The 18,413-nt window shown below is 51.2% G+C and overlaps 1 protein-coding gene across 1 annotated transcript in view; it reads right to left on the reverse strand.

Moving 5' to 3' along the window:
- Positions 1-820: 820 nt before the first annotated feature.
- The window catches only part of PASD1 (PAS domain containing repressor 1), a 41,234-nt gene continuing 23,641 nt past the window's right edge, over positions 821-18,413 (reverse strand). The window contains exons 6-22 of the mRNA XM_065729697.1: positions 17,378-17,467; positions 16,262-16,382; positions 15,490-15,603; positions 14,539-14,657; positions 13,713-13,795; positions 10,695-10,801; positions 8,683-8,830; positions 7,581-7,662; positions 6,234-6,357; positions 5,923-6,020; positions 5,418-5,492; positions 4,856-5,014; positions 4,224-4,418; positions 3,235-3,431; positions 2,697-2,789; positions 2,079-2,286; positions 821-1,095 (exon numbers count right to left, since the gene is read on the reverse strand). Coding sequence (XP_065585769.1) covers positions 925-1,095; positions 2,079-2,286; positions 2,697-2,789; positions 3,235-3,431; positions 4,224-4,418; positions 4,856-5,014; positions 5,418-5,492; positions 5,923-6,020; positions 6,234-6,357; positions 7,581-7,662; positions 8,683-8,830; positions 10,695-10,801; positions 13,713-13,795; positions 14,539-14,657; positions 15,490-15,603; positions 16,262-16,382; positions 17,378-17,467 — 2,184 coding nt within the window. The 3' untranslated portion in view covers positions 821-924. The remainder of the gene's footprint in view (positions 1,096-2,078; positions 2,287-2,696; positions 2,790-3,234; positions 3,432-4,223; positions 4,419-4,855; positions 5,015-5,417; positions 5,493-5,922; positions 6,021-6,233; positions 6,358-7,580; positions 7,663-8,682; positions 8,831-10,694; positions 10,802-13,712; positions 13,796-14,538; positions 14,658-15,489; positions 15,604-16,261; positions 16,383-17,377; positions 17,468-18,413) is intronic.

The raw sequence follows: 18,413 nt of genomic DNA on the forward strand, positions 1-18,413 counted from the left end.
ACACACTGGTTTCTCAATTCATAAATATAAACATATAGTTAAAAAGTGGCAATTTACAAAAATACAATTTATTGCTGACCCTACGGGCTCGTAACGTCACCTGTGTCGTTGTGAGTATACGTTTTGGGTCTGTCAGACTGAAATCTGACCAAGCAAAACCACCAAGTTTGCTGTCCTGTGGTGTTCTACTGTGTTTGTTTTCACGTAAAGAAAAACACACACAACATCCACCTGGAGCAGAACGGGACAACAGAGGAGAAAGAATAAAGATTCTCTGTACGTAACCTGAAAAGGATTTGGCTGCAGGGAGTAAAAACCATATAAATTTATCTGCACTCGTTAACCAAAATAAAGGGTGAGGAATATCTCACTGGTTGCGACGTGAGCTGGTTTAACAACAGTAAGAAATTCAGGCAAAAGTGGTGTTATGTAAATTAGCAGCATTATCCAATCTCCCGGAAAACAAAACAGTGGGGTTGAGGTATAGAAATAAGGACAAACTCCACGACGGACCTACGAGAGCGAGACGAGCTATGTACACAGGAGCAGCGTGCTGCAGCACCGGGATCAGCATCACAGTGCCTTCCAGCCCTGACCGGACCGGGCTTTGTCTGCGGTGCTGCCACCCCCACGGGCACCTCAGCCCACGTGCCCGTGGCCGGGCAGCTGTTCCCTTCTGGTCAGAGATCTGCAGCCAGCGCCGGCACGGGCAGGCACGGCTCAGCCACCCGCCCCAAGCGCACCTTCCTCACCAAGTCCGCGGCTCCGGTGGGAGGGCAGGAGCCCCGGGAGAGCATCCTCCTGTTCTTTTCCTCTGGGGCAGACGTGGCCGTGGCTCGCAGCCCACGGGCGCTCTTGGGCGGTGCTGCCACCAGGACAGCCCAGCTGGGCCCCACGGCAATGCCATCCGTGAGCAGCAGTCGGTCAGGGCAGCTGCATCTCGGGCATGTCGGGCAGGTTGCAGGGCTGGCCCTGCGCGTGGCGGCCCTGCGGCTGCGGGTGCAGGAAGTAGCTCAGAGGGCTCTGCTGAGGGACGTGGGGTGGCTGGAACACGCGTGGGCTGGGTCCTCCTGGCACTGCCTCGGCTCCTTGCATCTGCAGGGAGACACGAAGGCTGACGGGACCTGTCCCAGGCACGGCAGCCCTCCCTCGCTGCTGCCCAGGGGTACCAGAGCACAGAGGTGACCTGCACACACCCAGCAGTGAGCTGGGGACAGGTGGGACCCCCTATCCTACCAGCAATGCAGGCAGCCCAGCACGGCTGTGGGATGGTAGCCCCGTGGCTGCTGCTCCCACAGAGCAGGCCCCATCACCACGGCACCGCGGCCCAACTTGGTGCTGACTGAAGCTTTCTGTTCTCAGGGCTCACAGCAGTTCCTGAGCACGCACACACAGCAGTGGGAGCCTCCCCTGCCCACATTTCCAACATCAATTCATTTCCCACTCCAAATGCAGTGTAAGCTCAGCTCTATCTATTCCTACTCTTTGTTTTCTACCATCTTTTCCAGGACAACCACAGCTTGCCTCTGCCAACCCAGCAAGTCTTGCAGAGCATGTTACTCATTAATTATTAGTTCCAACAGCCCCTCTCCTTGGCAGCACTGTTCACTTGGCATGCACTGATGAAAACATGTACTGGAAAAATGAAACTGCCTTTCCCAGAGGTTTGTGTTGGGAAACAACCATTTATTGAAAGAAAGCAGTGACTGCAGCTGATAAAAAAAACCATTGCTATGCTGAGACCTAGCAGCATGAGCTTGGTTTTCAAGGGGACCAAGCCCTTATCGCCTGTCACAGGGCAGGTTTCCCACCCCAGGCCCTCTGGATGGCACGTGATACTTGAAGGCCTGGCTCTGTCATCTGCTTGCTAAGGGACAGCTGGGCTCTATGGAAATACACCCTTAAATCTGGGTACCAAGTCAGGCAGGAAACGCTGTGCATACGGGCACGGGCAGATATAGTGGGGAGGGAAGGCACATGAGTGCACAGCTCAGGTCTGATCATGGTCAGCTAAGCCCCATTTCTTCCCCAGATCCCTCAGAGCCCAGCCCAGCCTGGCACACAGCCACAGACCTTACCTGAAGGTAGAGACGGTGCTGCTGAACCTGCTGCTGTGGCCAGGGGTGGAGGTGCAGCGGGGCACTGCCGGGGTGGGACACGAAGCTGCCATGGGGGAGCATCACAGATGGGGAGAACACGGGCGAGGGGGCGTGGGGTCGCACCGTGCTGCCACCGATGGGCTGCATCTGCGTGGGGGGAGGCAGGGGCTGCTGCTCGGCCACGAATCTGCCATGGGGAAGAAAAACCAGCGTGAGAACCCAACCCTGGTTCAGCTGCCCAGTGCAGCAGGAATCAGAGCAGCAGGACCTGTCAAACTGTGCCAAACCCCAAATAAAACCCCCCCTCCCACCAAGCGTTCTCGACTGGAAGCGCAGGGAATCAGCTGTGTAAGGCTGTACCTCTCTGCAACTTGAGCAAGCAGTTCATGCTTTGCAAAAGCCACCGAACAGTTCAGAAAACATCTAAGAACTGTAATTATCTTTGAGTTCTTACTGCAAAGATATGAGAAGTACATATTCTCATTACTTTTTCTCCTAACCAGCTTAGGTTTTGATTCCTTTCAGTCTGGTTTGTTTTCATGTGATGGCACACAAGTTTTTGGAGCTGGGAAGCAGCAGGGACAAGAAAGCACTCACTTCCCCGGCTGCCTGCTGGTGCTGCTCGGCGCGGGCTGGGCGCTGCCGTTGGTGGAGGGCACCATGGCCTGGATGGACTGGTCCAGCAGCATCCTGCAGTGGAGGAAAAGAAAGGGCAGTCAGGGCAAGCCAGGTCCAGACTGCTGGCTGCCAACCTTTAGGAACAAACCCCCTAAGCCCTCCCTGAAAGCACACGAAGTACCCCCGATTCTCCCTGTAAAGAAGCCAGTGCAATAGGATGTTTCTCAGCACTGCGGGACCCCCATGGAGGTGGGCTGAAACTTGCCACATCTCCATTGTCAGAAGCACATTTTTACAGATCTCTAGCCCACACAGTTTATGGTGTTCCTTTACAGTATATTCTGCAGCACCAGGACCACAGAGGCGACATCTGCAGACACCTTCCAGAAAGGCAGTTGCATGGTTTGGGGCAGTTTACAGCTTTGCATAGAAGAAAAGTGGTTTTGCTATCAACCTAACCCTGGCTGGAGCTCTGGAGCAAGCGAGACAGGGCAGGGAGGACAGTTCCAGCTCTCACCTGAGGCTCCTGTCCTGGCTGTAGTCAGACTGCCTTTCGCTAACATCGGTCGGCAGCTGTGCAGCCACTGCAACGGGATGTGCTTGTGAGAACACCGTGGGGTTGTTGTAGAGGGGCACTGAAATGCTCGTCTGCCCTGGCACACACGTTGTCTGGGCTTGGTTTCCTCGCATTAGGTGCTGCTGCTGCTGCGGGACCTGAAATACAGATGCAGACACAGCGGTCAGGTTTTGAAGCTCTCAGTTATACAGCTAGAACAATGGCTTCTAATGGGGAAAAAGACAGAAACAGCTGAAGGTCTTCCTGACTGAAGCGACAGGAATGGAATATGCCCATGAGCACAAACGCCTTGTTGGCATTTGTCACCTTCTATGATCCTTGGCTGCAGGAGCAGGGCTGTCCTGCAGCTGGACATGGGGATGGCAGTGCCAAGCCCCAAGGAAAGCTGCTCCTGCACTGCCCAAAGCATGCATAAGCAAGCGTTCTTTCATCTAAATAAGGTTCTGGGGAGACATGAGAGCTGCCTTCTAGTACCTCCCAGGCCTGCAGGAGATCTGGGGAGGGACATGGTACCTCTCAGTGCAGTGTCAGGGCAGGGAATATCGGCTTCAAATTAAAAGAGAGGAGATAGAGGTTCCACATGAGTAAGATATTCTTTACTCAGAGGGCAGTGAGGCCCTGGCACTGCTGCCAGAGCTGTGGGTGCCTACCCCTGGAGGTGCCCAAGGCTGGGCTGGGTGGGCCCTGCACTGGGGGTTAGGGTGGAAGGGATTGGGCTGGGGGGGGGAGGGCTGCAAGGTCCATTCCAACCTAAACTGTTCTGTGATTCTACACAGTGAATTCAGCCCCAGTGATGCTAAGCTTGTTTATCACAGCTGCCTTCCAAGACTTCTCAGCCAGAAACGAATTCCCCATTCACCCCCACGTAACACTCCGTGCCACCCATCTCCATGAGAACGTCTCGGCAGGGCCCGAGCACGGCCAGGCACCTGGGAGGGAGTGCTGCAGGGCTCCCTGAGGAATGGGCGCGGGGTGGGCACGGGGGGGGGCCCATAGTGCTTGGCCATGGGGCCTGGCTGCGGGGCCTTCTTGGTGCCGGGCTGCCGGGATGCTGGCGGGACCCTCCGCGGGCTCTGGCGCTGCGCGTTGTTGAAGACCAGGGGGATCGGCTGCTGCATCAGCATCTTTAAGAAAAGAGGCACGGGTGGGTTACACATCGGGAAGGGATAGAAGACAACCCTTGCTGGGCAACTGCCACTAGATGGTGCTTGGGTTTTGCTAGAAAACGGGGGCTCTGCAGGCTCCCGGCCTGTGGTGAGAGGTGTAGGTGGTTGGGCCCCCACGGGAGCTCTGCTGGACCGTGCAGGGTAATTCTGACTGACCTGAGCCCTTCCTTGGGGTTGTCTTCTACGTCAAGAGAATGACTCCGTGCTTAAGCAGCCAGCAATGGCAGCTACCCCCCAGGAGACACCATGCCAGCCACCCCCAGCCCCGAGACAACACTGCACATTCATCCCTCTGCAACTGCCATTTCCAAAGGCTTTTGCTCTGCAGATGTTGCTGATCTGCATGCTCCAAGGACAACCAGCGGGTGTGCAGCATCAGGGCAGGGCAGCAGTACCTGCAGGTTGGAGTCCTGCACCAGCTGCAGCTGCTCCTTGATGACGTGCAGCTCCTCCTGCTGCGTTTTGATGTCCGCTTGCAGAATGCGCGTCCTCTCCTCCAGCTGCTCCTTCAGCTGGTGCATCATGCCCAGCGGGGCTGGGAGGTGGTACACGGGCTGCGGGGCAGAGAGTGAGCATGGCTCGGGCTGGTCCCACTGCTCACGTTCATCGTGATGCTTTTGAGCAAGGCAAGCAGGTTGCTGGAACACCTGACTAGTTATGACTTGTAATTCCCATTTTTTTTGCTTAGCTGTTCTCTTTTTATGGCCTATCTCAGACCTGTCACGCCATTCCCTTCTTCTACCAGGGCCGTAACACTGTCATGTTGTATCAGGCTGTGCCAGCTGCTAACAACACAGATGAGTCTTCAGCAGCCCCCAGCAGTTTGACAGGTCTGAGCCTTCCTTTAAATGGTGTTCTTAGCATCCCAGCTTGGCTGGGGGCAAGGGCCCAGCCCTCTTGCTTATCACACAACCACAGTACAACCCCTTCCCTCCCACCCAGCTCCGCACCACATACCATCACAGCCTGCTGGGAGGGGACTGCTGGCTGCTGAGGGAGGTGTTCGCCTGCGGCTGGAGGAGTTGCTATGGCCTGGAAATGAAAACTTCACCTTACTGGAGGTCTCCAGCACCTCTAGTGCTAAGCGGGCATGCTGCCGGCCACACAGCCCTGGTGATGAAACAAATGCAGGAAGCCTGAAAGCTCCACGTGGAGGTGTGAGGGTGAGTCTGAAGGGAGAACCTGAGCTCCCGCATGCCCGCTGCTAAGTGATAGCACACCCTCAGCGTTACCATCCGGGTCTGGACGAAAGCCATTTAACATGTGCAGACCCAAGAGACCTGCGTTGGGAAGGGGAACTCGGCCTGGAGGAACAAAGCCCGAGACAGCAGGTGGCTGTGGAACGTCCAGCAGCTCTCCTTGCCTCTGCCACAGCCCTAGGAAATCGCAGCTCCAGCCCCACACACCCAGAGCTGGGGGTCAGAGCCTTCCAAGGGTGAGAGCAGGGCCCAGCAGCACCGACCTGAGCGCTTCCAGCCGCCGCCAGCCGCAGGGCTGCCTTCTCCGGCACCGCCGGCCGGGTGGGAGTGCTGGTGTCGGTGTGTCTCATGGACGAGGTGGCTGCAAAAGAGATGCTTTGCTGTCACACGGCAGCAGAGCTGTGCCCACCCCTGCTCTCACGAAGGTGATGGAGGACACAGCACCACAGCACGTCAGTGCTGAAGCTGAGCACCCCGCACTGACTCGGTCCCGGCTGCTGGAAGCCTCTCACCCGACCCCAGATCTGAGAAGGTGCCCTGCCCCAAACCCCATGGTGCCAAAACGGGCACCTACAGGCAGAGTCGGACAACGCAGTGTGCGAGGAGCGGCGGGAGCTGTGGGATGACAGCGACATTCCCTCCCGGCTGGCATCCTGGCTGCTGCCGCAGCGACCCACCTCCAGGTAGCTGCCGTGGCTCTGCAGGGAGAGAGGCACACGTGAGGGGATGTCAGGGGGAAATAACAGAGTGGGTGCTGCCGGCCCCCACCAGCTGACCCCCCTCGGTGGTCATCCTGATGCCTTTACCCTCCCCACCCACACATCCCACAGGGAATAGCCGAACCTAGTGCAGCTGTGTGCCCGTGGAGCTGTCACCAAAACTGCAAATGGTTCCCAGCACCTGGTTAATGGCTAACAGCCCACACCATGACTGTTCCGCTGTTCCACTCTGTCCGTGCCCTCACCTTCCCCATGCCTCCCCAGGAGCTCCTTCCTCCCCTCCCAAAGAGCAAGCGATGGGTGCAACTGCCCTACAGCTCCTCCCACTGCCTTGCACCCGTAGATGTAGCTTCAAGGCTGCAGAAAAACATCACCGCTCTCATAAGGAAGGGCAAAACTACAGCAGTGTGCTGTAGTGAGAGTAGTTGGTAGCAAGATGGTCCCTGCTCCAGCACAGAAGGTCTTCGGGACAGTGTACACAGTGCATCCCATTAGTAATTTCTATAAAATAATGGCTGAAGAGCAGCCATGATGGCATGATAATTACACAACAGTCCTCTCAGAGCTTCTTTGATTACTGGTCTTATCTGTAAACTATCAAGAGGAGGAATTTAAAAGGAATCAAAATGACCTCATTAATTGGGCAGGCTTGTTGGGATGCCAGACTGATTCAAGCCATGAAAATTACTGCCCCAGTCCCATTCCTGCCATCCTGCCCAATGGTGCAAACTGAGCTGAAATCTGGGATAAGAACTGATGTGCTGTTTTCCCCGCACTTCCAACCTTTGTCTGAGTTTTGGTGCCAACCTGGCATTAACCAAAGAGGTTGCACTCAGAATGATATGGAAAAGCTGAGCAACAGCAATGCAACCCCTGGATTTGCAGTTTCATGCCTGCACCAAGATGAGGCAGCTTAGAGCCATGCAGCATATGACTCCTGAGCACCTCACAGAATCACAGGATTGTAGGGGTTGGAAGGGACCTCTAGAAATCATTTAGTCCAACCCCCCTGCCAAAGCAGCTCCCTAGATCAGGTTGCACAGGCAGGCATTCAGACAGGTCTTGAGTCACCTCACCTGCTTGAGTCGTAGCCCAGGCAAAGGCCTGGAAGGAGAGGGGAGGATGGAAGAAGGAAGAACAGGTAATCTCCTAAGACTGATAAGAGATGGCTCTGTTCATTCAACCGTGAAGAGACACGATACCTTTATAGAAGAGGATGCCAGCTCAATGGATGACTCTTCGAGGCCAAGATCTCGCCTCCTTTCAGCTCGGACTTCTGCATAACTAATAAAAACAATAAAGAAAGTTAAACCATTTTTTCAGCAGCAGGCCCAGGCCACCCTTGAGAACAGAATCACTGGGTACTAGTTGCTGCATAGTTATTATCCTTCCCCACAGGTCACAGCTGAGTTTTCCTCTTGAGTCAGAAGCTGTGCACAGCTCGCACATGTGCACACACACACAAGGTGCCTGCAGCATGGCAGAAGCAATGCAGCCCAAAAGCAATTGCTCCATCTGATGTTTGCTTAAAATATCACTCTATGTGTAGTTTATGCCAACACCTCAACCACCAACACCTGTGTACTGGTGTAAGACGTCCCCCGTCTGTGCTTCTGAATGTGGGACAGATTTCCACTTCACCTGTGCTTTGTCTTCCAAAGGTTTGATGGGAAAAAAGGGGAGTGGAAAAAAAAAATCACAACTTGATTCCTAAGGAAATGGATTCTTCAGGAAAGATGCACTGAGCAACAACGTGACTCAAGTTAACAGATCAAAGTACATCACTATTTCCTTGATCCCTTCAGCATACACACGTGTGCTCTGAGCACTGCTGGGTGCTGGCAGTGGGAGGCAGCAGGTCCCCAGCACAGCTCGGCTCGCTCCAGCCCAGCTCTGCCACCGAGCCCAGAGCAGAGGGTACTGCAGAGTATCCTGGGTGGAATGTGGCCAGCAGGACAGCAGCCACCTTCCTGCACTGAGCAAAGGTTTGGGAGGAGATGAATCACTTCATTTACACCCACAGAGCCATGTGGTTGTTAATGCTCCAGCTCCTCGTCCTGCCATGTCATCGTGGAGGCACTCTGGTGGATGTGGACAGCGGTGGCTTTCAGGCCCAGCTGACAAAGAAAAAACACATGACATTTCTCCCCATGTTCCCTGTGCTAACAGCTTTCTACGACTGCATACCATCTGAGTGTGCCAATGCACGCAGCAAATATCTGGCTTACACAAACCAGGACTGGAAAAAAATAATGGACGAGGATGTGGAACACATACTTTGAAGTGCTTGGTGCTTGCTCCTACCTAACTACCAGGTGAGTGCACACGATGAACTCGGGCTTGGAATTCCATTGGTGGTAGGTGATGTAGTAGTGTGTCTGCAGCCAGATCCACTGCTGGCCCTTGGTCAGGAACCGGTAGTAGCACGACTTGCCTTTTCCAAATTGCATCACTGGTAAACAAAGAGAAAGCACATTATAGCAAACAACGTACAGAAAGCTCAAGGTACAAAGGTGATAAGAAGAAGCGCTCGGGGCCTGCCTTGCTGCCACCCTAATGCTGCTCTTGTGGCTGTATAAGCGGCCCAACAGGCACACAGCCACGTACCCAGCTTTCCTCTGGGTTCTTTCCTGCTACAAACTTCCACAAGAGTGCACTTTAATACTTAGAAATCATTCTTATAACTATTAATTGGCATAACTTTATAACTGGTCATATTCCTACAACTAATTAGTGTGCTTCTCTGCAAGCAATAAGCGTAAGTAATACTATTTAAACAAAGAATTCGCCTCTGAGAAATAGATGAGGATGCATCTCAGAGATGGTGGGCTTGATCCTAACAGTGGCACAAACTTCCACAACTTCCACAATGGTGGAAGTTGGCAGTCACTCTGAGAGCTGTAAGAGCTGCCCTGAGTGCGGCCTTGTACAGACTACTGGGGTGTACCCAGAAATATCACAGGTGCTGTAATGTAACAGCAACGTAATGAGGGGAGATTCATTAAATAACCACTTTAATTGCTCTTGTACTGCTGGCAGCACAAAATGAAACATGCTCACTTAAAATACCCATAATTAACACAAAGTGAAATACAGATGTGGTTGAAGCACTTCACAGTGGGCAGGATGGGATGCCAGCCCACCTGCCAGAAGGAGCCTGACTGGCCATGAGGACACGGGCACTTTTACAAGTCCTGCTTTGCTAACTGCTGGGGCTGCCTTTCCCAGCCATCCCATAAACGAGGATGTGCTTCAGAAGGAGCATTCAGAGAAGGCCTTCTGGCTAACGAGCTGTGCTACTGACTGCCCAGCTCCTGGTCCTGTGTGAGGCATCCTGAAGCAACTCCTGGAAGTCACTGACCAGCACCTGACCTTTCTGTCTGAACAGTAAGGCTTTTCTGCAGGCGTGCTGAGGAAACAGGCCTCTAGGATATAATGACAGACCAGTGGCAAGCACAGATGTAAACCATGAACAAATTCTCTCTGAAGGTTGTTTTCTCCATTCTCTGCTAGGGCCTTTAGCATCTCAGATGTGTCCCTGGTGGAGGGGCAGTGGCAGAGGTGTGGGCATTGCAACCGAGGGCTGAAGCAGTGCTGAAGCAGTGCTGAGGGTTGTGCAGCTGCTTGGAGGCCTGGCATCATGCTGCCAGCACTGCAGGGCAGGTCCCACAGCACCCCACTGCTCCCTGCTGGTAAGCTCCTTCCAAACAGCGATGGCAGATGGACAAACAGCAAGTTGGTCCAACAAGAAACCTGTAAGCAATGTTTCTCAACAAAATATCCGATTACCAAGATGCATTTCACAAAGTGCATTGTTACATTTCATTTCTTGGCACTGCAAACCAGCAGGCAGACTCAACTCTTGTTCAGCACCTCATCGTGAAGTGCACGCAACAAAATGGAAGAATACAGTCTTTGGGAGAAAGCTCCTCTCCCACCCTTCTGGAGTGATGCAGTTGGTGAGTAAAATCTGTGCTGAAAGCCCATGGCCTTCTTTCTGCGCCCACAGATGCTGCTGGTGGAAGGACAAGAGCCCTCTCTCTGCTTCACAGCCCCACTCTCCCCCAGGGCAGGTGGCACATGACATTAGATCCTTCTGGCTCTCAGAAAGTCCCCAGGAAGTGTGGCAGTCAACAGCATCCCCACGGCCAGGCCTGCCCTCAGACACAGGAGACAGAGGGCTGCTGAGAGACTGCTGAGGGACTCAGGCTCCCAGGGAGGTGCTAAGACAGCCTGCCTTCCTTCCTTCCCAGTCAGAGATGCCTTTTGTGATGACAGCAAAAGGCTCTGCATGAGTGACATGTGGAGGGACTTACAGTGTTCATGGCACCTAGCGAGGAGCTCCAGGTCATCTGCGTGGTAGTAGTCATATCCTGACGTTCCCAGCACCTCAAAGGGTAAGTATCCTATAATAGGTGGAGCCCTGGGAGGGAAGCAAAGGGCAGGTGGTGAGCACAAACCCGCACTGTGACACCAGGGCAATGCTACGACCGAAGCCATCAGGTGCATCCACTTGGCACCTCCACCCAGGAGTGGACTTTCATATATGCAGTGATGCACTGCCAGGTACAAGCAAGAGACACGGAGAGGAAGAGGCAAAAACTGAGCAAATGAAAAGGTGTGTGTTTACTGCTTCGTAGCCTGTTCATTACATGGGCGTAGGGAGGGCATGTGCGTATGCAGTGACTCAACCCACTAAGCACACTCGTGAGACACGGCTTGAGAAATGCTATGGATGTTTGTGTGCGTAATAACCCGGAGCCCCAGCAAAATTCTCCTGCAGGTTGGATATAAATGTCACCTGGGTAGTGACTGTAGAGGGAAAAGAAAGTGGGAAACTTCTGGATGTTAATACAGGAAGTCCTCCCATGCCTCTCCTAATGACCCAGCTCCATGTTTATGCCCCTGGGAGGGTTAGAGGTTATTCAAGCACAGAGGGACAGAAGAGGTCCGTGATCGCTCCCTTCCCCAGCTTGGCCTCCAGAAGAGAGCTTCCCCATAGCCACAGGCATCCTGGCAGCAAATGGCCAACGGAGAGGGAGAAAAAGGCCATATGGATGGGGGTCTGCTCAGCAGCAGCCCTGCAGTACAATCCCAGGAGGATCAGGGCTCAGCAGGAGCCCCAGAGCCCAAGCGATCTGCCAGACCTGGCCCAGTACGAGGAGCTGTCTGCGGGAACCAGGCCTCTGTGCTCTGAAGGGAAATCTCTGGACACAGAGCACTCTCAGTACAAAGTGGTCTCAGCCACAATACAGCCTTACTGAGCCAAAGGACTCTTCATAGAGCACTGTGTTCCTTTTCCTCATGTGACCCAGATTTCTGTTAATGATGATAATGCATGTATTTATTAATGTGTCCTTGCTGTCTCTTTGGCAGATTGGCCAGTGTCTCTCGACACGCTTATCTTCAAGACAATAATGCCTTTCAGATGCGCACCAGATAAACATTTAAGCTGATCAGGGAAGTATTATGCTTCCATGACTTTCGCCAGATTTCTTTAAATGAGAAAGCAATCACAAAATGCTCCTAATCTGTCATTTGACATTGCTTGTGGACCACTCGGAAGTGCCTAGTTAGTGTAACTTCCAGCCTTGGGGCCTGCAGCTGGCTGTGCAAATGGAAAGCACTGTTTTTCAGTGAGGATCTGAGCACGGGGCTGACTGGTCAGCAGCCTGAAGGATGGGGCACACAGCTTCAGGCCTGGCCAGAGCAGCCCTTTCAGTCTTTTTATAACAGCAGAAAAAACCAAGAGAATGAAGAACAGAAGCAGACTTAACATAGTTCAGAGGTTTTCTTCTTCCACGTGTATGTATATGCAGACCAAGAATACAGTTTTCCCCATTTTTCTAACATCTATGCAAATCTGTGGAGTGTTTTCTGCATTATTCATCATGACTCCACGCATGCCATGGCCATGATATGAAAGGTCCTGGGCACACACTGCTCCTACTGAGGGCACGCCTCTAGGACCAAGCCCTGTGAGCTGATGTAGCCAAGCAAGAAACAGGAAAATACCCAACAACACTTCCCAGCATCCTAGAGTTCCAAGGGACTGCACTGGAGAGAGGTCTGAAGCACTGATTACATGAGACAGCACACACGATTCCCTTCTGGTTCTGGGGTCTGGTGCTGTCCCAGATTGTCTCAGCATCTGCTTTAACTTAGTCCACCCCCAGTAACAACGATCTCCTCACTGGGATTCCAGTGGGACTGGAGTGGCTGTGAGCGCCCGGCGCAGAGCTTCCTCTCTGAGTCATAACCCAGATTCATCAAAAGGCTCTTTGATATGCTGCAAAGAAGCTCCTGCCTGCCTTATTCACAGCAGCTGCTGGGCACAGCCCTTTGGAGAGCCAGCTCGCTGCTTCAGACAGTGACATAAGGGGCTCGGGGCTCTTTGAGGAATCCTAGTTAAATCACCTGATTCTGAAAGTGTGCCTCACTGGACAGGCCAATTAAAGTCTAATGAAGTCACTGCAGTGAGATCCCAACAACAGGACTAACGAGCTGGCTGTGCCAACCCACACAGCAGTAGTGGAGCTGTCTGCACTTCAAGGTGTGCCACACAAGAGCGCACTGTCCCTGCTGCAGCAATGCAAGTCATCCCCTATTTGTGTTCCCTCCCTCTGATCCAGATGTGCAGATGATACTCAGCCTCTGCTCCCTTCTCCAGGAGAACTCATTTCTTTCAGTCTTACCTACCAGGGGTGATGCTTCGCAGAGCTTGCGAAGGGTGGCAGAATGGAGAAGGTAGCATTTGACTATGTGTTGATGTTTTCATATTGAGTGAAGAGAAGCAAGAGAGAACAAAAGCCTCTGGCTTCTTCTGAAGTAAATGAATCCTATATTAATTAGCTTAATGAAGTAATTCCAATCTTCCTTACTCCCCATGCTTACCCTACTGTGCCCAGTCAAAAGCAAATCTCCAATTAACCTATCCAATCCGCTGATTTTTCTAAATTTCACCATTTATCAGGGTGGAAATCAAAAGTATCAATACAGCAGAACATCTAGCAGGTACTTGGAAGCTGGTGGGCAGAGGAGCTAAGTGGTAGAGGTAGCAGAATCCATGGTGCTCAGCATCAATGACTTAACACCTTGGTGAAGCTGGACTTTCCTCTAGACATTCACCCTTTACTTATGTGGTTTCTTAGCTACTTTAAATATGACAGAGGGCAAAGCTTTTAGGGAAGCTTGATAAGTAAGTTTGGAATACTGTTATCTAAGTAGTGTACTTTAATTAGAGCTATTTTACTTGGGATCTCAAGCAATTGCAACATAAACATTTCTATTTTTAAACTACAGTTTGCTGATGCGTCAGTAACCAAATTTCTTACCTGTGGTCCAAGAATAAAAACTTCCACTCCAAACTATGCCTCGATGTAAATTCTTCACATGGCTCTTCAACGTTGCAGAGCTCCTGCAAAACAGTTGGCTCATTCAGACACGTAATTCTGCACAATGACAAAGGAGCCCTCTCTCAAGACCAAGAATCCATCGTTTATAAAATGATATATAACAAACCCTAGCAAAACACAGGGCTTTTAAAGCACTTGGCTTTTCTTCCTCTAAGGAATGCATTAACCTTGTTTTATAGAGGCAGAACCTGATGAAAAATGGTTGAACAACTTATCCTGTCTCAGATAAACAGTCTGAGGGCCTCATCTGCAGGCGAAATTCCCCGGCTTTGTGTAAATACTGGCAATGACAGGTGGATGGCAGAGCAAGCTCGGCCCCGAGCTGAGCTGGCTGGTACTCTCTGCAGTGAGAATCATCATCCCTGTCCTTGGTTGTCATGGTTTTATGATTTTTGGAAGTTGCACTGTGCCACAGGACACAGCCATCAGAAGGAGACCCATGAACGATGCTGCTCGGGGCCCCGAGGTGCTGGTGGCCTTTCTACACAAAGCAGGAGTGGGCTCTATTTGTTCAGCAGCTCCAACGTTTCAAGCAGTTCAGCTGAGCCTGCTGCCCTGAGACCTGCCATCACACGGCCACCTCTTCTCAAATGCAGCTCCCACTTTATATTTTCTCCTTCCAAATAAACGCCACCCCCCACTCCCAGGCCTTCAGCACGGCCTGTCTGTGCTGCTGGATCACGAAGGCTGGAAAAGACTTCCACCACTTGGCTTAGAAGGAGTAAGGCAGTGGGAGAGCCCTCACCTTTAAGAACTGTGGTGTGACGAGACGAACCGTCGCTACGAGGCAAATCTGCTCCTCCGTGGCTGACCTGAAAGCTCGTGCAATAGCTGACTCAAAGCCATTACAGGAGGGTGTAGGCACTAGACACAACCAGACAATTTATTTAAGAAGAAAAGGAAGGAGACTTTTCTTTTCATGTCAGGACAGGTGCAATGACTGATGAAACCCAAGCAACAAACTCTACCCACACCAGGATGCCACACTGATGTATGCTGATGTTATCCAAAGCACAATCCTCTAGGCTGTCCAGGGCTGCACCACCTACCCCTGGCTTGCAGGGAAGCATCCAAGTCAGCTCTGACTGCATGCAGCTACGGCCTCTTTGCTAGCAATTCTGCCTCCTTTCCAGTGTACGTTTTGCAGGAGTTCCTTTAAAATCTCAAGTTGAAAATCAAGCGGATATAGAAAGAACTATTGCATTATCCTGGCCTGGACCTCTTTTTTTCAATACAAAGTTAAGTCATGACTGGATGTTAAAAAGTTTGGTGACCAAAAGGCTGGAGGAAACTGTTCACAGGAAATCCAGAAATTTTTCCTTTTCTCAGATCCGATTAGCAGGAAATAGCATCATTCTGCAGCCCGATACTTGAGAGAGCCAAGATTTTAGGAGTTGCTCAAACTCAGTTGTCACAAGTAAAACAGAACAGCGTGTTTTACCAATTAACTGAGTAAGCAGGCTGGTCCATGACTGGCAAAGAATCAAATGGAAGGAGGGTCAGTCTGGTGCCCCTTCTCTGACCAGCAGCTTGCCCAGCTCCTTTACAAGAAAAGTCCCTCTGACATAACCACAGCACACTCCATCCCTGCTAGTTATGGTCTGTTCAGATCAAACAAGGCTTACGTGGCTACAGAAGAGCACAAAATCAAAGGAGAGAGGCTAAGAGGTAGTGGTAGGCTGGAGATGTTACTTACCATGAGTAAAATATTTAAAATCCACTACAAATTTCACATATTCATATGTCAGAGGTTCATTTGGATCTAAGCTGCCTCTCGCTAAATGGCAGCAAAACTCTATTTGCTTTTCCACTGAAAAGAGAGAAAGAGGGAGACATCAGCAACATGACCTGCACTTCAGCACACTCAGTGTATGGAATGTGTCCAGGTTTTCAGACCCACCCTGCTGCTGTTGGGATGCTCTGGATGGCCACAAGCAAGCATGTAACTAGTGGGAGCAGTGATCAGCTGATTCTGCTTTAGGATGTGTGAGACCACCCATGGGCTGGGGCTGAAGTCAGTGGCAGCTGCTCCTGGCAGAGTGGGGATGGTTTGGGAGCAGGACAGCAGCCAAACAGCAGAGACCCAGGTGGGCAGTTCTGATATAGGAAGCCTGATGCTTAAATTGCACGGAAGGCTTCTCAAGTGTCCTGAGATGCACCAGCTTCCTGCCCTCGTTCTTCCCCCAAGCCCCAAACTCCTTTCACAGGCTCAGTCCCACTCTGGGTAAAATACCTAATGAGGGCAATTTCCCTCTGTCTTGTGAGCCAAAGCAAACAGTAAAAGACAAACTGTTCAAATCGAGCACAGGCAGCCAGTTAGAACATTAGCTGATGTACTGCATCAAACCCCAGAATATTCACAGAGGCAAAGCAGCAGTGGCAGCAAGTACTGAATAGCTGGGAGCTCCCTCTGGGAGCTGTTTGCCTGTGGCAAATCTCCTTGATCAAATGATGAGCAAAGAGCTTACCGTTTAGAAAATCAGCTGCAACGGACTCTGTCATGAGCACATGTGGAGAAAGGAGCTTGTACACTTCGCTCTGCTCCCGCTCAGGCAGAAAGTTTAATATATTTTGGTCCACCAAATCTGACTGATGCAAAAGAATGCTTTGTCATGTTCAACAGCACAGGCTGACACAACCACACGTTTTCATCCTACAGTGGAGCACAGATGCTGCCAGTCTAGCAGACAATTAACACAGGGATCTAGGGCAGAATATCACCCTTAGGTTATCGTACCCCCAGGCTGTCATCTACCTGCAGAATGGGCCCTGAAGGCTGCCCTTCAGTTCAGCCACATGCAAGCTGGAGGAGCCCTGCTACCACAGAAACACAACAAGAAGTGAAATATCATTTCAAAATGAAAATGTGAAACCTTTCCCTTTGGAAGTATGAGACAGAAGCAAGACAGCTCCTGCTCATCTCCTCCCCTGGCCTTTCATGCTGACTGGCAAAATTAACTTGTCCTGCAAGTGCCCTGTGCTGATGAACCCACATGTCCTGACTAAAGGGGTTCTTCCATAATGTCAGCACATATTTGTTTCTTTGCACATCAGGATGTTCAACCACGTTAGGATACTCAGGCTCAAATTTGCCCTCACACAGCATAATCTACGCCGGATAAAAATGAGATATGTTTTTGAGGAGCCAGCAGAAGCTCCCATACCCAACAGAAATGGCAAACTCTAACATTTTTGGTATGAAGGACCCTGGGCTCAAAGAAGAGCAACAGAATGCCACTAGGAGAGCATACATTTTGCCCTGAACTTTCCTGAGAAGAGCTTCAGCACACAGACATAAGGTTTTCCACACACTGACCATAACCACCACCCCGATCCCTCCTCAGACATGCAGTCAGGTGGTGAGCTAAGAGCACGGTGATTCTGCACAGCTCTTTTAGCTAACTATCAGACCCTGAGGCAGAACCACAGGCACCTGACAAGCTCCCTAAGAGTTTGTGGGTTTATCCATCACTCACAGACAGCTGGCTCTTTGGACAGACAAAACAAAGCTCCATCTCTGCAGTGATGGGGCTGCGTTAAGGCAGGAGAGCCATCCTGCAATGCACTGCGTTGTCAGAACTTACCGGTAAGTGTCCGAGCAGAGATGAGACACTATCAGATACATAAATAATAATCCCATCAGTGGTAAGAGCGATGAGGAAGCCATCTAATGCCTGATGACAAAAGATGAGACAAAAAGAAAGCAAAAGAATTACGCACGGGAGCAACTTCCAGTACATCTATCCATAGACAGACAGATAGGCTAATTCATTCTGTGGTTTCAGACTGTCGGGGTCTAAACCCAACATGAATCACTTATGGTAACGATAGCTCAACGCAGAGGAAAAAATGACGTGTGCTGTTTAGTGCAGCACTCTTTGTACATGCTCTTATTTGCTCATTAATACTAAATTGACTTCTATTTTGCACCCAGTGAGTACTTATTTTATATGAAGCAAGACAGAGGCGGTTAAATTTTCTACACCCACACAATCCTGGTGACTTCAGTCACTTCATTATGTGTTCTGAATTGCACAACAGTTAACCAGTTCAGTGTGTAAGGAGATGCTAGATATCATCACAGAAAACCAGCATGATGGATGGATAGACAGATGGATAGATAATGTTTTTTAGCAATCCATGACTAATGGCCACAGATCAAAGGACAAGACTAAGGACATGATCTAAAGCCTTATTTAATTTGCTTAAAGCCCTCGTTTTCTAGGCAAGTGACGTGATAATTTGAACATTTGTTTTCCCTCTCTTTTTCACAATGGTTTCCGGCCTGCAGCCTGTGTTCTCTGTGCTTGCTTTCTCCTCTGAGCACTCTCCCGACTCTTCAAAACACCTTCTTGTGCCACTGACCTAAGCTCTGTCCCTACTCTTCAAAAACAGTCCCAGGGTGTAGGGGATGTGATCTGCAGCCAGCACCGTGCTCAAAGCCAGCTCCTCTGAAGCCATCATTAGGCTGCTCTGCAGCCCAGCTTGGAAGGAGCTGGAGATGCTATACAGAAGCAGCACCCAGTGGTGTCCCCTGCAGACAGTTACTCCCTACCTCACTGTGACTCTGCTTTTGCTAAAATAAGCCCATTCTGGGTAAAACCATCAACTTTGTGCAAG

The sequence above is a fragment of the Cyrtonyx montezumae genome, unplaced genomic scaffold (assembly GCF_038088225.1).
Source record: "Cyrtonyx montezumae isolate F1298 unplaced genomic scaffold, pur_monq_1.0 scaffold_11, whole genome shotgun sequence".
In the NCBI taxonomy this organism is placed as follows: domain Eukaryota; kingdom Metazoa; phylum Chordata; class Aves; order Galliformes; family Odontophoridae; genus Cyrtonyx; species Cyrtonyx montezumae.